Below are 18333 nucleotides of genomic sequence, written 5' to 3'. Positions count from 1 at the left end.
TACCAGTAGGAGCTGTGGTTCCCGTGGATTTACCTGTGGAGCAGCCAAGGGTGAGGTCCCCAGGCCAGCCTGGCCAGCCCAGCATTTGTGCTGCCTGGCTGCCTAGGTGACACTGGACTTCTGCTCTCTGCTTTCCAGGATTACTATAAGATCATTAAAACGCCTATGGATATGGGAACAATAAAGAAGCGCTTGGAAAACAACTATTACTGGAATGCTCAGGAATGTATCCAGGACTTCAACACTATGTTTACAAATTGTTACATCTACAACAAGGTGAGATATGGGGGTGGGTGTCCAGCTGCCCTGGGGAGAGTGGAGGAGAGGCGACGGCAGTGGGCATGTCAGGAGCCCGTGGGCAGGGGTGTTGGGTGTGGCTGGGCTTCGAGTCTGGCAAGAGGAGACCCTTGGAGGTAGAGGTAATGAGACCTGTGGTTGTGCCTGTGGCTGGGTATGGGCTTTTTTGCTGGGAGGAGGGTGCTAGCCATGTTGAACTTGCAAGCTGTCCTTGTTAGCCTGAAGCATGTGCTTCTGGTGCCCTTGGGATTTTGGTTCCTGAGCATGTCTAGTAGAGAAGGCGTGAGGAGAATAGTGGCGACTCATGACAAAGTCCATTTGGGTGATGTAAATTGTTAGGAAAGAGCCTGCTAAAATGTAGTTGTGCAGAGGTGTGCCCAAACAGACCTCCACGTGAGAGAGGGTGTGATGGGGCCGGCGCAGAGCTCAGTTGCTCTGTGGGTGATGGTCTGCTGGAACTGTGGACATGACTGTCGATAACTCTTGGCCATAGATGAAGTGTCCCCCCGATCCTACATGTAGACCTGAAGGTCACTTCCTAACCCCGTAGCCAAACCTTTCGGCTCGGCTGTGCCATGAAGCCAGATCATTTGTTTACAGTTCAGACCACAGATGTGATTAAAATCAACCCTTTCAAATAGAACGACTCTGGAGGGAGACACTATACAGAACTCAGCTTTTGACCTCTGCTGGTGTAGTGGGTAAAAATGCCCAGAAGAGATGGGTAGGTGAGTTTCTTGAAGTTTACTGTGTTTTTTAAAGTCTCAGCTCTCACCACTTAGGTTTGAGCAAAATGTGCAGACCAGGCTCTCAGTTTAGAACTGAGTGGGAACAGCATGTTATAGATGAGGTGACAAGAGTGGGACCCCTAAACTAGTGTGAGATGTGCAGTGCCCAGAGTCCTGGTAAGCTGCCATGGGGGTACATTGGGGAGCATTGCTGGGGCCCTGCTAATGTATCATGGCAAGAAATCCTGTGTCATTCAAGTATTTCTGGTGAAACTGAATTGTGTCAAAGGAGGGCCCCTTTCAGTGATTGGCTGAGCTTGGCAGATGCTTAAGGCATTAGGATGGCTTCTCAGACAGGCCAGAGCTTAAAAGATGAGGGAGGTGTAGGTAGACAAGTGTAGGCTCAGCACACCTGTGGGAACACAAGCCTCTGTGATACCTGGTAGTGTAGCCATTGTGGCTCCTTTGGGTGCAGATCGGGGAAGGACCCGGAATACGACGCTTCATGCTTTGGGGGCAGGGGGTGGCATGGGGTGCCCTGTCTACAAAGGTGGGGAGGGGAGGGCCATCTGACTCTACCCCTGTGTCTCCTTATCCAGCCTGGAGATGACATAGTCTTAATGGCAGAAGCTCTGGAAAAGCTCTTCTTGCAAAAAATAAATGAACTACCCACAGAAGAAACCGAGATCATGATAGTCCAGGCAAAAGGAAGAGGACGTGGGAGGAAAGAAGCAGGTAGAGTACTGAAATAGCAAGTAAATTGGCTTTCTCCCCGACCTTTGTCCCTTTTCCAAGTTCGGTGGGGGGCTGGGAGTGGCAGGAAGATGGTGACATTATATACTGCATGCCGTGTTTGGACATGTGAGATTGGGTTTGGTGTTGGATCCATCCCACAGGGTCATGTGGCCCTGTGGCCTCTTCTAAGCAGAAATAATTGGGCCCTGCCTTTTCTGAGGGTAGGTGATGGATTTACGATAAAAAGAAAGTGTAACATTTCAAAGCACTTTGACATTTTTTGAACACTTGACCCTACCAGTATCATAGGTGGTTTTTACTTTTCCATTTTAAGGACATTAACATGACCAGAAATCATTTTAACTAACTCTCAGTTCTAAACCTTGAGGTTGGGAATTGGAATTACCTTAATGCACTGGTGTCAGAGCTATCCCTGCTTCTGATGCTCAGTCATCTGAAATGAAAGCCCTCCGCATCCATTTCTGCCTGTCACCACCCCCAACTGACACAGGGTTCCAGGGGCCAGCTGGCAGAGCTGCGCACTCCAGGAAATGATTCTGTCTAGGAAACCAGCAGCTACTGTCCACATCTTGTCCTTTGCAACTCCATGCTGCAGAAGGGTGACATTTGCAAGGTGGTCCCTGAGTGTGAGTTGTTTGCTTCTCTGAGCAGCAGCCTTTCACCTGGCTTCCCATGCTGTTCTGAAGTGGTGGCAGAAAGGGGGTTGCTGCATCCCCTGCTGCACCCAAAGGTAAATAAGGAGAACTAGTCTCACATGTCACCCTGTGGCTCTTGTACATATCAGATCACATCCCTGATCCTCATGTAAGTCACATCCCTTATCCTTACATGAGGATATTGGTCCTCACTCCCTGGGACCAGGGGTTTGGGCTGCACACTGGGCAGACAGACTTGGTGGCACCTCCTGTTCCAGTCTGGAAGAAGTCCAGCAGTTGTGCCGGGGGAATGAGAAATGGGAAACTCAGCGGAATTTCACCCTTGCTCCTTGAGATGCACAGAGAACATGGGTGTTGCTTGAGCTGGTAGATGAGGGCACTGGGTGTCTTTGTCCATTTTCATGGCAGCCAGCATGCACACGAAGGATGTGGTGGCCCAGGTTATGCTCCCAGGCATTCGCACCCTGGGCCATCCGCTCTTGTTAGAGCTCTGACCATAATCCCTCACTTTTTGCAGCTGGTTGGGTGAGCCACGTGACCATTGTGTGTTTGGACTCCCTGCACAGCTGCTGGGAGGCAGCGCCGGAGGCAGTCATGAATGGCAACAGTCCAGCTGCCCCCTGTGGCTTGAGGAGGTGGGGGTCTGCCAGTTTCCAGAAACCTTGGCGAGGGCAGCTACTGCCGGCTCCCTGCCAGAAGCTCTTACTCAGAAGGCAGTGCTTCTGGGAACAAGGGCAGCTGTGCCTGGAAGCTCTGAGTGTTTTCCCGCTCTCTGTCCCCTGTCAGCGTGTGCTTCCTGCTCCTTGAGCCTAGGCCTCCAGGCTTCATGAAGGGGTCTTTGTGCCTGAGTTGGGAGTTGCAGCCAGGACGCCCTAGGAAATGAGAAGTGCGGTTTTCTGCTGTTCTCTGAGCCCCAGGGACAGGTGGACGGGTTTGGCAGAGTGGAGTCTGGGATGTTCATCTCTCAGGCAAATGCAGCACGCAGATGTGCGCTCACTGTGTGTGCTGTGTGTCCCCACAAGGTCAACCAGCGTGTGGACGTTAGCATGGCCTGTAACTCCCTGTCTTCTTATGATTCGTAGGGACAGCAAAACCTGGCGTTTCCACGGTACCAAACACAACTCAAGCATCAACTCCTCCGCAGACCCAGACCCCTCAGCCGAATCCTCCTCCTGTGCAGGCCACGCCTCACCCCTTCCCTGCCGTCACCCCAGACCTCATCGTCCAGACCCCTGTCATGACAGTGGTGCCTCCCCAGCCACTGCAGACACCCCCGCCGGTGCCCCCCCAGCCACAACCCCCACCCGCTCCAGCTCCCCAGCCTGTACAGAGCCACCCACCTATCATCGCAGCCACCCCACAGCCTGTGAAGGTGAGTGTCCTGGACTCTGGAGGGCTGCTGTCACCAGGGAGGAGAGCAACCCTGTCCTTGCCCATGCTTTACACAAAGCCTGTCCTGGGTCCTGGGCACTGGTGGGTGTTTCTGGGGAGATCTTGCTGTGTTGAAATTGCAGCCCAGAAGCAGCTGCCCTGCTGACTCAAAAGATCCCATAATTGTGTCACACCTCCTAGTGGGTTCCTGCCCCCCTGCCCCTCTCTAATTTAGACTGTACATATTTGCAGATGTGCCATCTAAATAGTCTCTGAATTGTGCCTCCCCTGGGCACTTGGGAAGAGGCCCTAGTGTTAGGTAGTAAGCAGCCTCCAGAGGTCCCTTGGCTTCCAAGTGAGCACACAGTTTTATGCTTTCTCCTGCCACAGGCAGGTCCTGTCCCAGCTGCAGAGCAGAGTGGTGGGACACCGTCTGCCTGTCCTTGGCCCTTTGCCTGTGCAGTTATCTTTGGGTCCATCCTGCGTGAATGTCGGGCCCCTAGACAGGGCATGGCTTTGGGGGTGACCCTGAGGGCAGCTGTGCTGGCTGCCACTTCTGACTGTGCCTGTTGGCGTCCGTGTTCTTGGCAGACAAAGAAAGGAGTGAAGAGGAAAGCAGACACCACCACCCCCACCACCATCGACCCCATTCACGAGCCACCCTCACTGCCCCCGGAGCCCAAGACCACCAAGCTGGGCCAGCGGCGGGAGAGCAGCCGGCCTGTGAAACCTCCAAAGAAGGACGTGCCCGACTCTCAGCAGCACCCAGCGCCAGAGAAGAGCAGCAAGGTCTCAGAGCAGCTCAAGTGCTGCAGCGGCATCCTCAAGGAGATGTTTGCCAAGAAGCACGCCGCCTATGCCTGGCCCTTCTACAAGCCTGTGGACGTGGAGGCGCTGGGCCTGCACGACTACTGTGACATCATCAAGCACCCCATGGACATGAGCACAATCAAGGTGAGCGAGATGTGCCTGAGTGGAGGGACAAGGTGGGCAGGCTGTCCCTCCACATCAGAGCCTTCCTAGCCTTTCCAGTCCAAGAGGAGGCCTAGGCCTGGAACGGTGGCTGCGTGGGCTTTTCCTGTCAACTCGAAGAAACTGAGCGCCCCCTGCTGGCCACTGTGGGACGTGCTCTGAGACCCTGTGCTTGGCCATTGTGGCTGTGGATGGCTGTGCTACCCCTTCCCCTAGTCTGAGGAAAAGCAAGACAAGCCCTCTGGCCTTGGTTGCCCGGGGCCCCGGGTACCTTGCCCACACAGTAGATGCTCCATGAGAGTTTGGGACTTGGCGGCCTTGCCAGCCTCTTTGTGGTGGGGAAGGCCTTGCTATCTCCTCTGTGTGGGAGGCACGCTGTAAGTGCCGACATTTTCACCATAGTGTTTTGAGACCTTTTTGGTTTTAAAACTTAACTACGTGTGTCTTCTTCTGGGAGTGGAGTCCCAAACATGGGGCAGGCAGAGCAAAGAACAGTGCTGTGTCCGTTTGACGAGCTCCTGTACTGTGTCATCATGATGAGCTGGGCCCAGCCCTCTCCATCAGTTCTCCCCCTCAGTTCTGGCTCAGGCTCCACCTCCTGTGGGTTCTGAGTCTACCTGCCTGTGAGCCAGGCAGATGAGCTGGGATGCTGGCAGGGCCAGTCCCAGCCCTGAGGCTGAGAACTGGGATGATGGCCTGTCCCCCACTAGAGTCTTGACAAAACTGAGAGCCAAGAAACCAACTTGCTCCTCTAGGCAGCTCTTTCGTCTGCTGCCAGTTACTTCTCCATGGTCACTTGGGCAGACACAGCTAACAGGGACCTGTCTTGTTTTCCAGTCTAAACTGGAGGCCCGTGAGTACCGTGATGCTCAGGAGTTTGGTGCTGACGTCCGATTGATGTTCTCCAACTGCTATAAGTACAACCCTCCTGACCACGAGGTGGTGGCCATGGCCCGCAAGCTCCAGGTGAGGCTTGGGAGGGCACAGCCACCCTCAGCAGAGCGAGCTGAGGTCCTCGTGGGATCACATCTCTGTGGGCCTTGGCAGTTTTTTTTCTGTCACTTTCCTTGGGATAATGCCATGTTGCTTTAAAAAAGTGCCTAAACTCAGCCTAGTGTACATATTTTAAGTTGAGATTATTCAGTTAAAGCAGAGTGGGTGTTCCACTGCAGGCCCCCTCCCCCATCATCCGCCAGCACTCATTTGCTTTTGGCTGGAAGAGCAGGTGTGTGTTGTGCATGGCCCAGTCTCTCCTACAAAACACACCTGTCTCAAGTGGTTCGGGGGTGGGGGGCACTCTTGCCAAGTAGGCGCTGTCACAGTTGTGAGCTGAGGACATCTGCACTGTGGACATCTTTCCACCAGAGCCTTAAGAGCCTTCTAGCTGCAGAGTGGTTGTTTTTCCACATGGCCACAATTCTGATGGGGGGTCCTGGGCCACTTCCTTCAAGTTGAGAGCCTGGGTGGTGTACAATGTGAAATACACGTGTGGACGGGGAGGGGAGATGACAGCATAGATGTGTAAACTATTGTTTTTTTAAAAAAGGAAAAATATGTAAGTTTAAAAAAACGGCTTTCTTTGGTTAATAAGATTGGGTTAAAAATTTTGGAGAATAAAGTCAATATTTAGTACTATCATCTTTTTTTGTGTGTGTGGGTGGGGGGGCCGTCTTAATTATTGGAAACAGACAGGGTCTCCTTCTGTCACCCAGGCTGGAGTGTAGTGGCACAATCATAGCTCACGGCAGCCTCTGCCTTCTAGGCTCAAGCGATCCTCGCACCTCAGCCTCCCGAGTAGCTGGGACTACAGACTTGCACCACCGTGCCCAACTAATTTTGCCTCTTTTCTTTTAAAGAGGTGGGGTTTTGCCATGTTGCACAGGCTGTTCTGGAACCCCTGGGCTTAAGTGTTCCACCTGCCTCGGACTCCCAAAGTGCTGGGATTACAGACCCATCTTCTTTTTTAAATTATTTAAAACTGTAGATAAATGATCATAAAAATTCCCAGCCTCTTCTCCCCGAGGCCATGGGTTGCTTCTGTTCTCAAGGTCAGAGCAGGCTGTGGGCGGGGCCACCTGCCGTCATGAGGTGCTGGTGTGCTCATTGTAGGCCTCAGCAGACTTCTGCACTCCTGCCTCTCACAGCCATCTGCTTCCAGGGCAGAAGTGAGGACTTGGAAAGCCTTTGGTGACCTGCAGATCTGTGCCAGGCAGAGGTCACCAGAGCCCCACTGCCTGCTTGCCTCCTAGCTGTACTAGGTCCTCGTGTTGTCCCAGACTCCCCACCATAGCACCCCATACCTGCTCCCACTGGACCCAAGGCACTGTGTCTCCTGTTCTCCGTGGATCAGGGGCTGCCTTGGCTTCAGAGGACACGTGCTCAAACTCTTGAGGTAGGATAAACACTTCCCTTGTGAAGTTTGTTGGGCTCTTTCTTACTAGTATGAATGTGTCTCTTGTTATTTAAATGCATGCTCAGGCTTGGGGCTTTTTGTTTCTACTTTTTGTTAGGGTTTGTTTTTTTTTTTTTTTTGAAACGGGGTCTCATTCTGCTTACTGCAGCGTCAACCTGCTGTGCTCAGTTGAGCCTCCCAAATAGCTAGAACAGTGAGCGTGTGCCACCATGCCTGGCTAATTTTTGTATTTTTTGGTAGACATGGTGTCTCACTGTGTTGCCCAGGCTGGTCTCAAACTCCTGGGCTTAGGTGATCCACCCACTTCAGCCTCCCAAACTTCCAGGATTACAGACATGAGCCATGGCACCTGGCCTGTTCCTTAGTTTTATTTTCTGTGACTTGGGGAGTTGTTGCCCTCTCTTCACTTTGGTAGTGTCTGTGTGCCTTCTTCACAAATAACATTGCCCCTTCATCATTCATGTTTGCATTTCCCATCCTTGAAGGAGTTGAGGCTTTTAAATTTCTTTCCTTTTTTTTTTTTTTTTTTTTTGCGATGGAGTCTCTTTCTGTCGCCCAGGCTGGAGTGCAATGACACGATCTCAGCTCACCGCAACCTCCCCCTCCTGGGTTCAAGCAGTTCTCCTGCCTGCCTCAGCCTCCTGAGTAGCTGGGATTACAGGCGCCCACCAATACACCCAGCTAATTTTTGTATTTTTAGTAGAAACGGGGTTTCACCATATTGGTCAGGCTGGTCTTGAACTCCTGACCTCGTGATCCGCCTGCCTCAGCCTCCCAAAGTGCTGGGGTTACAGGCGTGAGCCACCATGCCCGGCCAGGCTTTTAAATTTGAATGCAGGTTTTGTTCAGTGCCGCCCAGTGGCAGTGGCGCCCTCAGATTTGTGCCTTAAGCTCCTCCATCGCTCCCTCTCTCCCACTCTCTTGAGAAGACAGGGGCACAGCTTTTGCCCACACTGCCCACGTTGATACCCATGCCCTTCATCTACCCTCACAGGAAGAACTCAGCAGAAACAGATTCTCTCCCAGCACCACAGGTGACTGTTTTGAGCTACTTTACTAAGAGAAAGAAAAGAGAAAGCACCTTCTGATGCATTCTATCCCTTTCTTCTTCATTTTTATCTCATTTTTCCTGTCCTCTCCTGCACCCTGGAGCCACCTCCTTTTCACAGATTTTCTCCAACAAAGATTTTTGGGTTTTAAGTGTTTTTTGCATTTTTCTTCTTCTGGGAAACCTGCCTGAATGTAGAGTTTACCAAGGCCACTGGGATGTCTGTCACACCACAGACCCTGCAGCAGAAGAGTTTCTTCTACACACGGGCTACAGGTGCTGGACTGGAGTAGACACAGGCCTCACTCTTAAGGGGGGCCCAGTGCAGGCAAGGGGTAGGGGTTGCTGTGGGTGGGCTGCCTCTGGCCCAGCCTGCTTTGCCTGCCCTGGGGAGGGGTACCTCTCTGCCAGTGCTTGGCGGAGGTGTTTCTCTTTGAGCAGCAGAGTTGATGTGGAGGGTTCCAGGGCAGGCTTCTCTTCAGTGGGCAGTTGTGTTTGTGGCATTTCAGCCTTTGTTTTTCTTACTTCTCTCTACTTTCTCTGCATCAACATGGGGTAGAGAGCAAATTCTCCATCAGATAAGGGGAGGGACAAAGCCCCAGCCCTTGCTCACCTCTTCAAGACCTGTTGGGACCTGCTTAATTGGGTCTCTTAATTTGGCTGGGCCCAAGAAGTGGGATTTATCTGGAAAGTTACTTGGAAAAGGAGCCACTTTATTTTTCTCTCTCAGCCTCTAAATTCTGAGGTCCTTGAGAAAACCTGTGTTCCACAGCCTGACAGCCAAGATACTTGTCTGAAACCAGTGGGGTGTGCTGAAACTGAGAAGCATGACCTCAGAGCCAGACCTCCAGAGGAGTGGGGTGTAGGTTATGGGATGCCGGGCAGGGAGCTGGGCCTCAGCTGGGTCTCTGTCAGTCCAACAGAATGCTTGCACTCAGTGTTCCATGGTGGATGCTGGTGCCTGCTACCCCTCACCATCACCATCCTCCCTTGTGAGAGGCTTGCCCTGGGTGCATCTTGAATCAGGTTTTACTCTCCTCTCGCTGGCCCCACAGCACCCCTGACTGTGTTCTTTCACTCTTAGGTCTTAGCACACTTCCAGCTCATGGCAACCCATTGCTGCCATGTATTCATTCGGTTTTCTGTTTCCAACTAGAGTGTGAGCTCCTTGAACAGGGAACTTGTCATTGCTGTTTACCATCAAGCTGTTACTTGGGGACATGTGAGTGTTGCAGCCACACAGCAAGGTTTTCCTACAGCAGCCCTGGGCCCACTGGCTTGTGGATTTCCCAGGGTGCCCTCCACTCAGGCTACAACAGCAGTTCTCACGTCCAAGAGAAAGTGAAGGATGACGGGGTCACGCAACTGGACACGCCAGGAAGCTGGCAGTTCCCAGTCCCACCAATGTTAGTTTCTCATCCCAGCTGGCTTTGTGTCTTGTATTCTTTGCTCTTTGTTCCTGGGGCCTTTGGAGAGCCAGGGCCATGGGCACCCAGGGAATGGAAGGAGGCCTCAGAGTGAATGCTATACGCCCCCACCCCACCATTTACACAGCAGTCATCACTTGGTGGGGAGGAACAAGGACATCCTCATGTCTCAAAGCTGGCCCAGGCTTACAGACTAGTTCACTGCAGTAGCTACCACTCAGTAGAGGGCACTCCCTCTGTCCTGGGAGGCAGAGCTGATTATCTCCCTTCATGATGTCTTGACACTTCTGAGGCCCACTTCTCTAACCTGCTCCCTGCTGCTTGGCAGCAGGCCTGGCTCTTCCAGAAGCTCTTGTGGCCCCAGCTGCCTCTTGGAGTCATTTTGGGACCTCAGACCACCCACATCCAGAACACTACCCACCTGGCACATAGCTGGGTGCTGCAGGGCTAGGCATCTGTCTTACTCTCTCACTAGGGCCTCCAGTCTGATGTGAAACCCCCCACCTTTTCCTCCTTGGGCCCTACTCCTGGCAGGTTAACTGGTGATGGTCTCTGGTCATCCCTTCTTGTGTATCTTCTTCCTTGCCTCAGACCTGCTCAAGGAGTTATTTCTGAATAAAGTTATTTGCAGGGTGCAGTGGCACATGCCTGTAATCCTGGCACTTTTCACTGTAGGCCTCAGGCTACATTCTAGGCCACATCGTGGGAGGATCCCTTGATCCCAGGAATTGGAGACCAGCCTGGGCAAGATGGCAAAACCCTGTCTGCACAAAAACTTGGCATGGTGGTCTCAGTTACTCAGGAGGCTGAGGCAGGAGGATCTCTTGAGCCCAGGAAGATGAGGCTGTAGTGAGCCATGATTGAGCCACTGATTGCATTCCACTCTGGGCAACAGAGCAAGGCCCTATCTCCAAAAAGAAGAAGGAAGAAAGAAAGAAAAAGTTACTGGGTCAGGCGCAGTGGCTCACGCTGGTCATCCCAACATTTTGGGAGGCCGTGGCAAGTGAATCTGTTGAGATCAGGAGTTGGAGACCAGCCTGACCAACGTGGTAGAACGCTGTCTCTGCTAAAAATGCAAAAATTAGCTGGGCATGGTGGTGTGTGCCTGTAATTCCAGCTACTTGGGAGGCAGAGGTTACAGTGAGCTGAGATTGCGCCACTGCACTCCAACCTGGGTGACAGAGTGAGACTGTCTCAATAAAAAGAAAGAAAGTTACTGGCTAAAGGAAGTCATGCTCCGTGTGGCCTGGAGGGGAGGGAATCAACACCACAGTTATATGGGATGTCTGCTCCAGCAGCGTGGGAGAGGAAGCCTCAAGGAGTGTTTCCTGAGCCATCAGGATGGGGTTCCAGGGCTACGGTCCTCTCTGAAGCATTGACACACATTTGGGGGAAGGTCCTTGCCATGGTGTGTTTCCACGATGATCAGTTTATTCCTGGTTTAAAGCAGGTCCCAGAATTCTGCTGGGAAGCGAGGCCTGTGCTTCTGCCTCTGTCCTGAGCCATCACTGGATTGAGCACAGCGCCCCCAGGGTAGGGCAGGGACTTAGCTGGCTGGCAGTATGTGTGGCCAGACCCAGCGTCCATGTGTGGCTGCTGTTCCCTGAGCTACATGACCCCATGTGGTTCCATCTAATTACTGGATCTTAGGTTGAAAGGTCTTAGGGTCTCCTGCGCACAGTGGTTCCCTCCTGCAGCCTGTCCTCAGTGCCCCACACCTGCTGCCTAAACTTCTCTTACCTTGTCCCGCGTGCGCTGGAGGTGCCTCCTCCAGTGGTGCAGCCCTGCTTGGTTAAGTGCTGCAGGGACGATCTGAGGAATGAGGAGACCAACTTAGAGCCGTGTCTGCTACAACAGAGCCTAGTCCCCTAGAGGAGGTGTGCTTGTGGCAGGCACACTCCCACCAGGGACCTCTGCACGTGCTGTGTCTTCTGCCTGGAACACCCTCTCAAGCCACAGACTCCTGCTCCCCACCACGCACCTGGCGGGAGCTTTGGCTGTTTTGCGGTTTGGGGGTGCCCTTGACCCAGTGCCATCTGTCAAGCACCCCCAGACTTCAGTGGGCTGGCTGCCTTGGTGGCCTGGGTCTCATGTCTTTACCTTGGCTGTGTTCTCTAGGGAGTAAGTGCCTGGCTACATCTGGACCACCTTGCTCTTCAAAGTGAGATTTGAGAGGAGTGTTGCAAGAGTTTTCGGAGGCCCTTCCCCCCATCTTGGCGGCAGAGAGGATCACCATCCTCTTTCGCCCTCGGTTGGTTTCTGTTGAGTTGGCCCCAGCAGCCAGTGAGGCCAGGTGATGCTAGGCTGCGGCCTGGGTACCCAGCAGCCCTCACAGCGTGTCTTTCTCTCACCAGGATGTATTCGAAATGCGCTTTGCCAAGATGCCAGATGAGCCTGAGGAACCAGTGGTGGCCGTGTCCTCCCCGGCAGTGCCCCCTCCCACCAAGGTTGTGGCCCCGCCCTCGTCCAGCGACAGCAGCAGCGATAGCTCCTCGGACAGTGACAGTTCGACTGATGACTCTGAGGAGGAGCGAGCCCAGCGGCTAGCTGAGCTCCAGGAGCAGGTGAGGATGTTGGTGGCTCCATTCTTAATCCCCAGAGTCCATGGACCAGGGTGGCCTCCCCCGAAGTTTCTAAGAGATATTCTTGGCTCTGAGTTCCCAAGGGAGCAGAATTTTCACTGGACCGCCTGTGGCCTTTTCCCCTCTGCTAGGTCAAGTGCATGTTGATCATGCACGTATGTGTGATATTTGTGTTGAGCTTGCAGTTGGGGATGGGGAGTGACGTGGCCATTTTCTGGGCAGAGAGGAGGTGGCTTGATCCTTTCAATGTCTGGAAGGAGGAGGTTGAGCCAGGATGTTCGCCTCTCCTGGGGCTACCTGGTTGTTCCTCTCCCTATAGCCAGTCATCAGGCCCTTCGTGCCTGACGTGTCTGTATGCTCTTAGTTAGCTTCTTAGGGGCCCTCCTTCTGGGATCAGGATGGCTGTGAGACTTAGTGTCTGTCGGCTTGATCAGCTCCTCTGTTGAGGAGGACACTGGCAATCTTTGGAGTTGAGGGAATGGGTGGAGATAGGCTTGTTAGGAATCTGGTTAACATGACAGGTGCAGAGCTGGGGGCCTTCCCTCCCCCTGCCTCCCCTACACACCCTGATGCCCCAGGTGCATGTTTTTTGGAGCAGTCGCCTGGGTCTTGGGTGACAGAAAAGTGGTCTTAGCCCTGAGTGTGTGTCTTGTCTGTCTGGTCCATAGCTCAAAGCCGTGCACGAGCAGCTTGCAGCCCTCTCTCAGCCCCAGCAGAACAAACCAAAGAAAAAGGAGAAAGACAAGAAGGAAAAGAAAAAAGAAAAGCACAAAAGGAAAGAGGAAGTGGAAGAGAATAAAAAAAGCAAAGCCAAGGAACCTCCTCCCAAAAAGACAAAGAAAAATAATAGCAACAGCAGTGCGAGGTCTGTGTCCCCTGAGTTTGCCCTGGGTGGGGACTCTCCTTCCAGGGCCTGCTCTGAGACTGTGTGGGCCACTGCCCCTCCCCGTCCTCGTTGGGTGCGGAGGCTGCCCCTCTGCAGCGTGACTCCACAGGCCAGGCTGGTGGCCATTTGCACACAGGACTTAGCTGCACTGTCTCTGCCCCTTTCTGTAGGATGAGCCTTCGGAGCTCACCATGTTTCGTTGAGGGGGATGGGCGGCAAGGATGGGGCTGTAGCACAACCCCCACTCAGGCAGCCTGCAATCACAGTTGACTTTCAGTCTCTACTGGGTGCTCCCAGAGATTGAGTTGCCAATTCCCCGTTTCCTGTGAAGGCCGGTGGGTGGGGGGTATGGGAAGGGCGCCCCTGGCACCCCTTCACCCCAACATACATGTGGAGGAATGAGTGCCTGGCGTCCTCAGGGGGCCCGTTCTTGATGATGTGTGCATCGTCCCTTCATAGCAAGAAGGAGCCAGCGCCCATGAAGAGCAAGCCCCCTCCCACGTATGAGTCGGAGGAAGAGGACAAGTGCAAGCCTATGTCCTATGAGGAGAAGCGGCAGCTCAGCCTGGACATCAACAAGCTCCCCGGCGAGAAGCTGGGCCGCGTGGTGCACATCATCCAGTCACGGGAGCCCTCGCTGAAGAACTCCAACCCCGATGAGATTGAGATCGACTTTGAGACCTTGAAGCCGTCCACACTGCGTGAGCTGGAGCGCTATGTCACCTCCTGTTTGCGGAAGAAAAGGAAACCTCAAGGTGTGCTTGGGCCCTCTGGGCGTGGGGATCCTTCTGTGGGTCCCCTCAGTAACTTCCCTCCTTGCTCAGTCTACTCTCTGTGCGCTTTTTTTTTTCCAATTATAATATTTGTATTCTTGACACAGAAATCTCTGAAAGGTTGTGACGTCACCCTCGCCCCTAGGCTGTCAGTGTCTTTCTAGATCTCTGACTGGTGGTGTCTGGGGCCCCTCTGCACCTTGTTGCCTGAAGCTGTGTTCTAAACCAGAGCTGCTTTCGACCCAGGCTGCCTGCTGCTGAGTCTTCCTCTGGCCTCTTTGGGGAAGGAGGAAAGGCGGGTCTGCAGGGTCCCAGGACCTGTGTACCGATGGTTAATGCAGCACTGAACCGGCCTTTGTTCCTCTCTAGCAGGGACAGTTAGGTGTGGCATCCTTTCTGGACTCTTCCACGCAGCTGTTTTGTGTCACACAGCTCATCTTGGCGTACGGCTTTCCTCTGAGGACTTAGGATCCGGTGTCAGGGCATTGCACAGTCTTTGTCCCCAGCCCAGACTGGCTCTTGGGATCCTTGGGCCCCTACCTGGGGCACACCACATGATGATTCCGGCGTGTGTCTGAACAGCTGTGTTGAGAGACCCCCTGGGGTCTCTCCCTGCCTTGCCTTACCTCTGGGCAGCATGTTCCTTTTGGATCCTCTTCTTCCCCTGTCAGAACAGTAACTGGGAGAATCCAAGCCTCATGCCCAGCAGTACCTTGTGTTAGGAAATTACCCCTCTGCTTGGTCTCTTGAATCCCTGATAAACCCCCCAAAGGGAACTTTGAGAGACTGAAGGAACCTTGAAATCCCAATGTCCGCAGTCTACCCATGGGAACTGTGGGGCCACGTGAGTTCTGGGAGTGGCAGCTGGCAATTAGGAGCAGCCCCCGGGCCCACCGTGCACAGGCTCCTCACTGGTCCTTCCTCCAGATGGATGGGGTGTGCATGTGGCTTAGAGCGGCCTCCTGGGCCATGGCCCTGCCTGACCAGCTCCCATTGCTTGGGTTGCAGCTGAGAAAGTTGATGTGATTGCCGGCTCCTCCAAGATGAAGGGCTTCTCATCCTCAGAGTCGGAGAGCTCCAGTGAGTCCAGCTCCTCTGACAGCGAAGACTCCGAAACAGGTTAGGTGACTTGTGTCCTATGTGTCTTACCAAACTCCTCCCACCTGTGCCCGGCACCAGCTCAGTCCTGTGTCCAGGATGCTAGAGCCCAGAGACGGCCATGCCAGAACTTGCTGGGTTCCTCTGTCTGCCTGTCTGTGTCGTCTCCCTGGGGCCATGGATAGCCTTGCATTCTGTGCAGCAGTGTCCATTCTCTCAGCCTGTCCGTCATGCTGTCCCTGCCAGGGGCTGGTCATGGAGGACAGATGGCCAAGGGCGTTGACACTGTGGAGCCCTGGATGGTGGGTGGCGAGGCTGGGCCATGAGGACTGTGGGCATGGGGGCCCAGGCTGTGCTGTTGACCTTGAGGTGACCGTACCCAGCTTTGTGCCCCAGAGGAGACTTCGTGTCCCTAGGGCCTTCCCCATATCACAGTCACATGCAGTGCGGCCGCTTCAGGGAGACACTTCGCTGGTTTCTGGTGGATATGGAGCAGTCTGCTGCTGGCCCCTGCCATCAGCTGGGCCCCGGCCATTGCTTGCTCCTCCCCAGAGTGTGCTCGTTGCTGTGTTGGCTGCTCTTGAATCTGCCCTAACTCCACACGCACCTGGACTTGGCGTGTCTCTCTTGCAATTCTAACTAACAGTCCCTTCTCTTCAAGCCCTGTGGGCCTGCACGTCGGACCCTGGGTTTTGCGTTAGAGCCCACCTTCTGAGCAGCAGCCTCAGTGGGAGGTGGAGGCAGGTAGCGATTCTGGGTGCCAGGTGGGAGTGGAGAGGGTCTGCTCTCCTCCAAGTGTGCACTTTCCTCATTATTCTCAGGGGCACAGATGCTCAGGCTGGCGCAGAGGAGAGGATAGGGAGGGAGCCATGGTGCCCAGGAGGCCTGGCGACCAGCCCCTGCTGAGCGATGGAGCTAACATCCTGTGTTTATGGCCAACGGGGTTGCCACTAGGCTGGTGCAGCTGCGTCAGTGAGCTGGCGTGCTGCAGACCACCTGAGAGCTGGCCCTAGGGTCTCAGGCAGGCTGGGGAATGGGCATCCACAGTGGGAAACCTGTGTTTTGGCAGTAGACTCCTGCATGTTTTCCCACGGGCCTGTCGCATCCCTGGGATTTTATTCTAACTAGAAATAAATGCTAACCGTCAATAATCAGTGCATGTAAATAACTTGATCGTGCCAAGGAAGATTGAGGACCCCTCACAGCAGCTGGGGAGAGCCATGTTGCTCTGAGGTGTGTGCGCACAGATGGGGCGGGGGCAGGTGGCACCTCGGGTCTCGTCAGTATTCCTTTTCCCTTGGACAGCCTGGTGCCCTCTGCTTCCCAGGTGAGTGAGGAGACTTGCCTTGAAGTGGGCTGAAAGACCCTCCAGGACTCCAGATGCCCACATTCTCTAGCACAACTGTGCAGAATGCCCTGGGCAGCTCACTGGCCTCGTGGCCTTCCCTGTCGCCATCCTTCACACTTTCATCTCTAACCAGCACTCTCCCCACACTGCTTTTGTAATCCATCAGCCAGCAGGAGGCGCTGCACCCCATGGCTGCCCAGGATAGGGCTGGCTCTGCCACCCGAAGCTAGGGCCCCCACTCGCAGCACAGTGAGTGGGGTGAATGGCTGTATTCTTGGATCCAATTAGCATTCCTGGTGGCCGCTGACTTTTCACTTTCGGTGCCAGCCGAGCCTCCAGCTTGCCTTCCTCTGAGTTTTTGCACCTCCTGTTTTCTAGCTGACTGCTCCTACCGGAGGTTTTGTAGCCTTTGCATCTAAGGATCTCAGTGACCAAGTGGAAACCCCAGATGCTGAAATTGTCAGGGGACCTGATTAACTAAAATGACATGGCATGGTTGTGATGGGGTTGCTACTTTAGCCCTCACAAGACAAGACACCTTAGAGGGCTGTGGACATCATATTCTGATTTCCAGTCTGTGGTCGTGGCCTTTGCCCTTGGCCTCTGCGTCCCTCTTCTGGGCTCCTCTGCTTTGGCAGAGAAGTTGGGAACGCTCCTGGCTTCCTGAGTGAGTGCCCCACACCCCTCCTCCCGCTGCTGAGATTTTATTATTTTTTCACTCCCCCACTTTAAAAAAAGTGGAAAGATTGTGCAACAAGTAATCTGAGAGTCCTGGGAACAGCTGTCCTGGCGGGAAGGAGGGCGAGATTTACTGTCTCAGAGCCGCTGGCTCCCAGGCTCCCAGGCTGTGGCGGTCCAGCCCTGGCCACTCACGCAGCTGCCTGGGCTCTGGCCTTCCCCTCTTCCCAGACACCCTCCCCACCTTGGGTTTTGCCTGGCTCCCTTTTGTCTTCGCAGTCCTGGCCAGCAGGGGCTTTCCTTTGCCTTCTGTGTGCACTGAGTGAGCTGTGTCGTGGGCCGGCAGGGTGCTTCTGCTCTCAGGCGGGGTTGCTGCTAGGGTTTTGTACGGCAGATCCCGAAGCGGGAACCCACATCCTGGCACCAATAAATGGAGCCTTCTCCTGCCCTGTCCTGCACAGGACTCTGCATTCTCAGGGCGGGGTGGCAGAGGGGGCGTAGCTCCTTCAGCAGCTGCTCTCCTGGGTCCAGGAAGTCCAGCAGCCCTGATGTCCATGGCCAGTTACAGGCAGCTCTGCCTTAGTGGGGGAGTGGGTCAGGCTGGGGGAACATTATTTCCCTTTGGTATTTTGGGGCCTAATTGATTTGCAGCTTCCCCCAACCCCCCTTGTTCTTGTGTTTCCATTTGGATTGGAGCCGAAATTCCTGAAAGGGCCTATTTTTGTCACTTATACTACGGGGTTAGTTCCGCTGACACGGCCCTGAGACATGAATCACCAAAAGAAACCGAACAGAGTCACTAGATTGAGGCTGGGGGGTGTGATACTGAACACTCCTCCTGGCACCTATCCATAGACCAGGATGCTGTAGACTGATGCAGGCGTGGAGTGGTCCTCTGCGGCCAGGCTCCAGTTCAGGAAGCCACGGAACACAGGCAGGAGGAGGATGGCGGGGGTGGGTGCTGCTTTCCCAGCTGGGTCCCAGGCTACCATGTATTCCCCACCCTCTGCCCCGGCAGCATGCAGTGCAGTGGGCCAGCCCTACCACTTCCTCTGATTCCAGCTAGTGCTTGGGCTGGGGTCTTTCATTGAGCTGTGATTCCAGCTAAAGCCTGGAGCTGCTTGAGGGTTCTGTATTGTGACAGGCAGGGGTAGGGCACAAATGCCCCCCTCCCACCACCCCTAGGGCATCTGTAGACCTGGGGGGATCAGGCTGGAGGAAGACACTGTCCCAGGTGGGCTGTGGACAGTACTGTGGCTTTGCTGTCATTAGCAGCGGGGTTAGGTCTGCCCAGCATATG

The 18333-nt window shown here is 54.2% G+C and overlaps 1 protein-coding gene and 2 long non-coding RNA genes across 10 annotated transcripts in view; 2 read left to right on the top strand and 1 right to left on the bottom strand.

The window, feature by feature from the left end:
• The window catches only part of LOC144336816 (uncharacterized), a 177521-nt gene that overhangs the window by 122183 nt on the left and 37005 nt on the right, over positions 1-18333 (bottom strand). The gene's annotated exons all lie outside the window — the stretch shown is intronic.
• Positions 1-18333, top strand: part of BRD4 (bromodomain containing 4) — a 99903-nt gene that overhangs the window by 66314 nt on the left and 15256 nt on the right. For all 8 annotated transcript variants that reach the window (XM_077978092.1, XM_077978093.1, XM_077978091.1 and 5 more), the window contains 9 exons: positions 139-276; positions 1625-1760; positions 3520-3809; positions 4400-4762; positions 5618-5746; positions 12023-12232; positions 12919-13115; positions 13596-13891; positions 14918-15028. In XM_077978092.1, coding sequence (XP_077834218.1) covers positions 139-276; positions 1625-1760; positions 3520-3809; positions 4400-4762; positions 5618-5746; positions 12023-12232; positions 12919-13115; positions 13596-13891; positions 14918-15028 — 1870 coding nt within the window. The remainder of the gene's footprint in view (positions 1-138; positions 277-1624; positions 1761-3519; positions 3810-4399; positions 4763-5617; positions 5747-12022; positions 12233-12918; positions 13116-13595; positions 13892-14917; positions 15029-18333) is intronic.
• LOC144336807 (uncharacterized) lies at positions 6325-10741 on the top strand. The gene is made up of 2 exons (XR_013409125.1): positions 6325-8031; positions 8712-10741. It is a non-coding gene; the product is annotated as an uncharacterized LOC144336807 (long non-coding RNA).

The sequence above is a fragment of the Macaca mulatta genome, chromosome 19, assembly GCF_049350105.2.
Source record: "Macaca mulatta isolate MMU2019108-1 chromosome 19, T2T-MMU8v2.0, whole genome shotgun sequence".
Classification (NCBI taxonomy): domain Eukaryota; kingdom Metazoa; phylum Chordata; class Mammalia; order Primates; family Cercopithecidae; genus Macaca; species Macaca mulatta.
The sequence above is the reverse complement of the archived record's forward strand: the minus strand, read 5'-3'. Positions and strand labels throughout refer to the sequence as shown.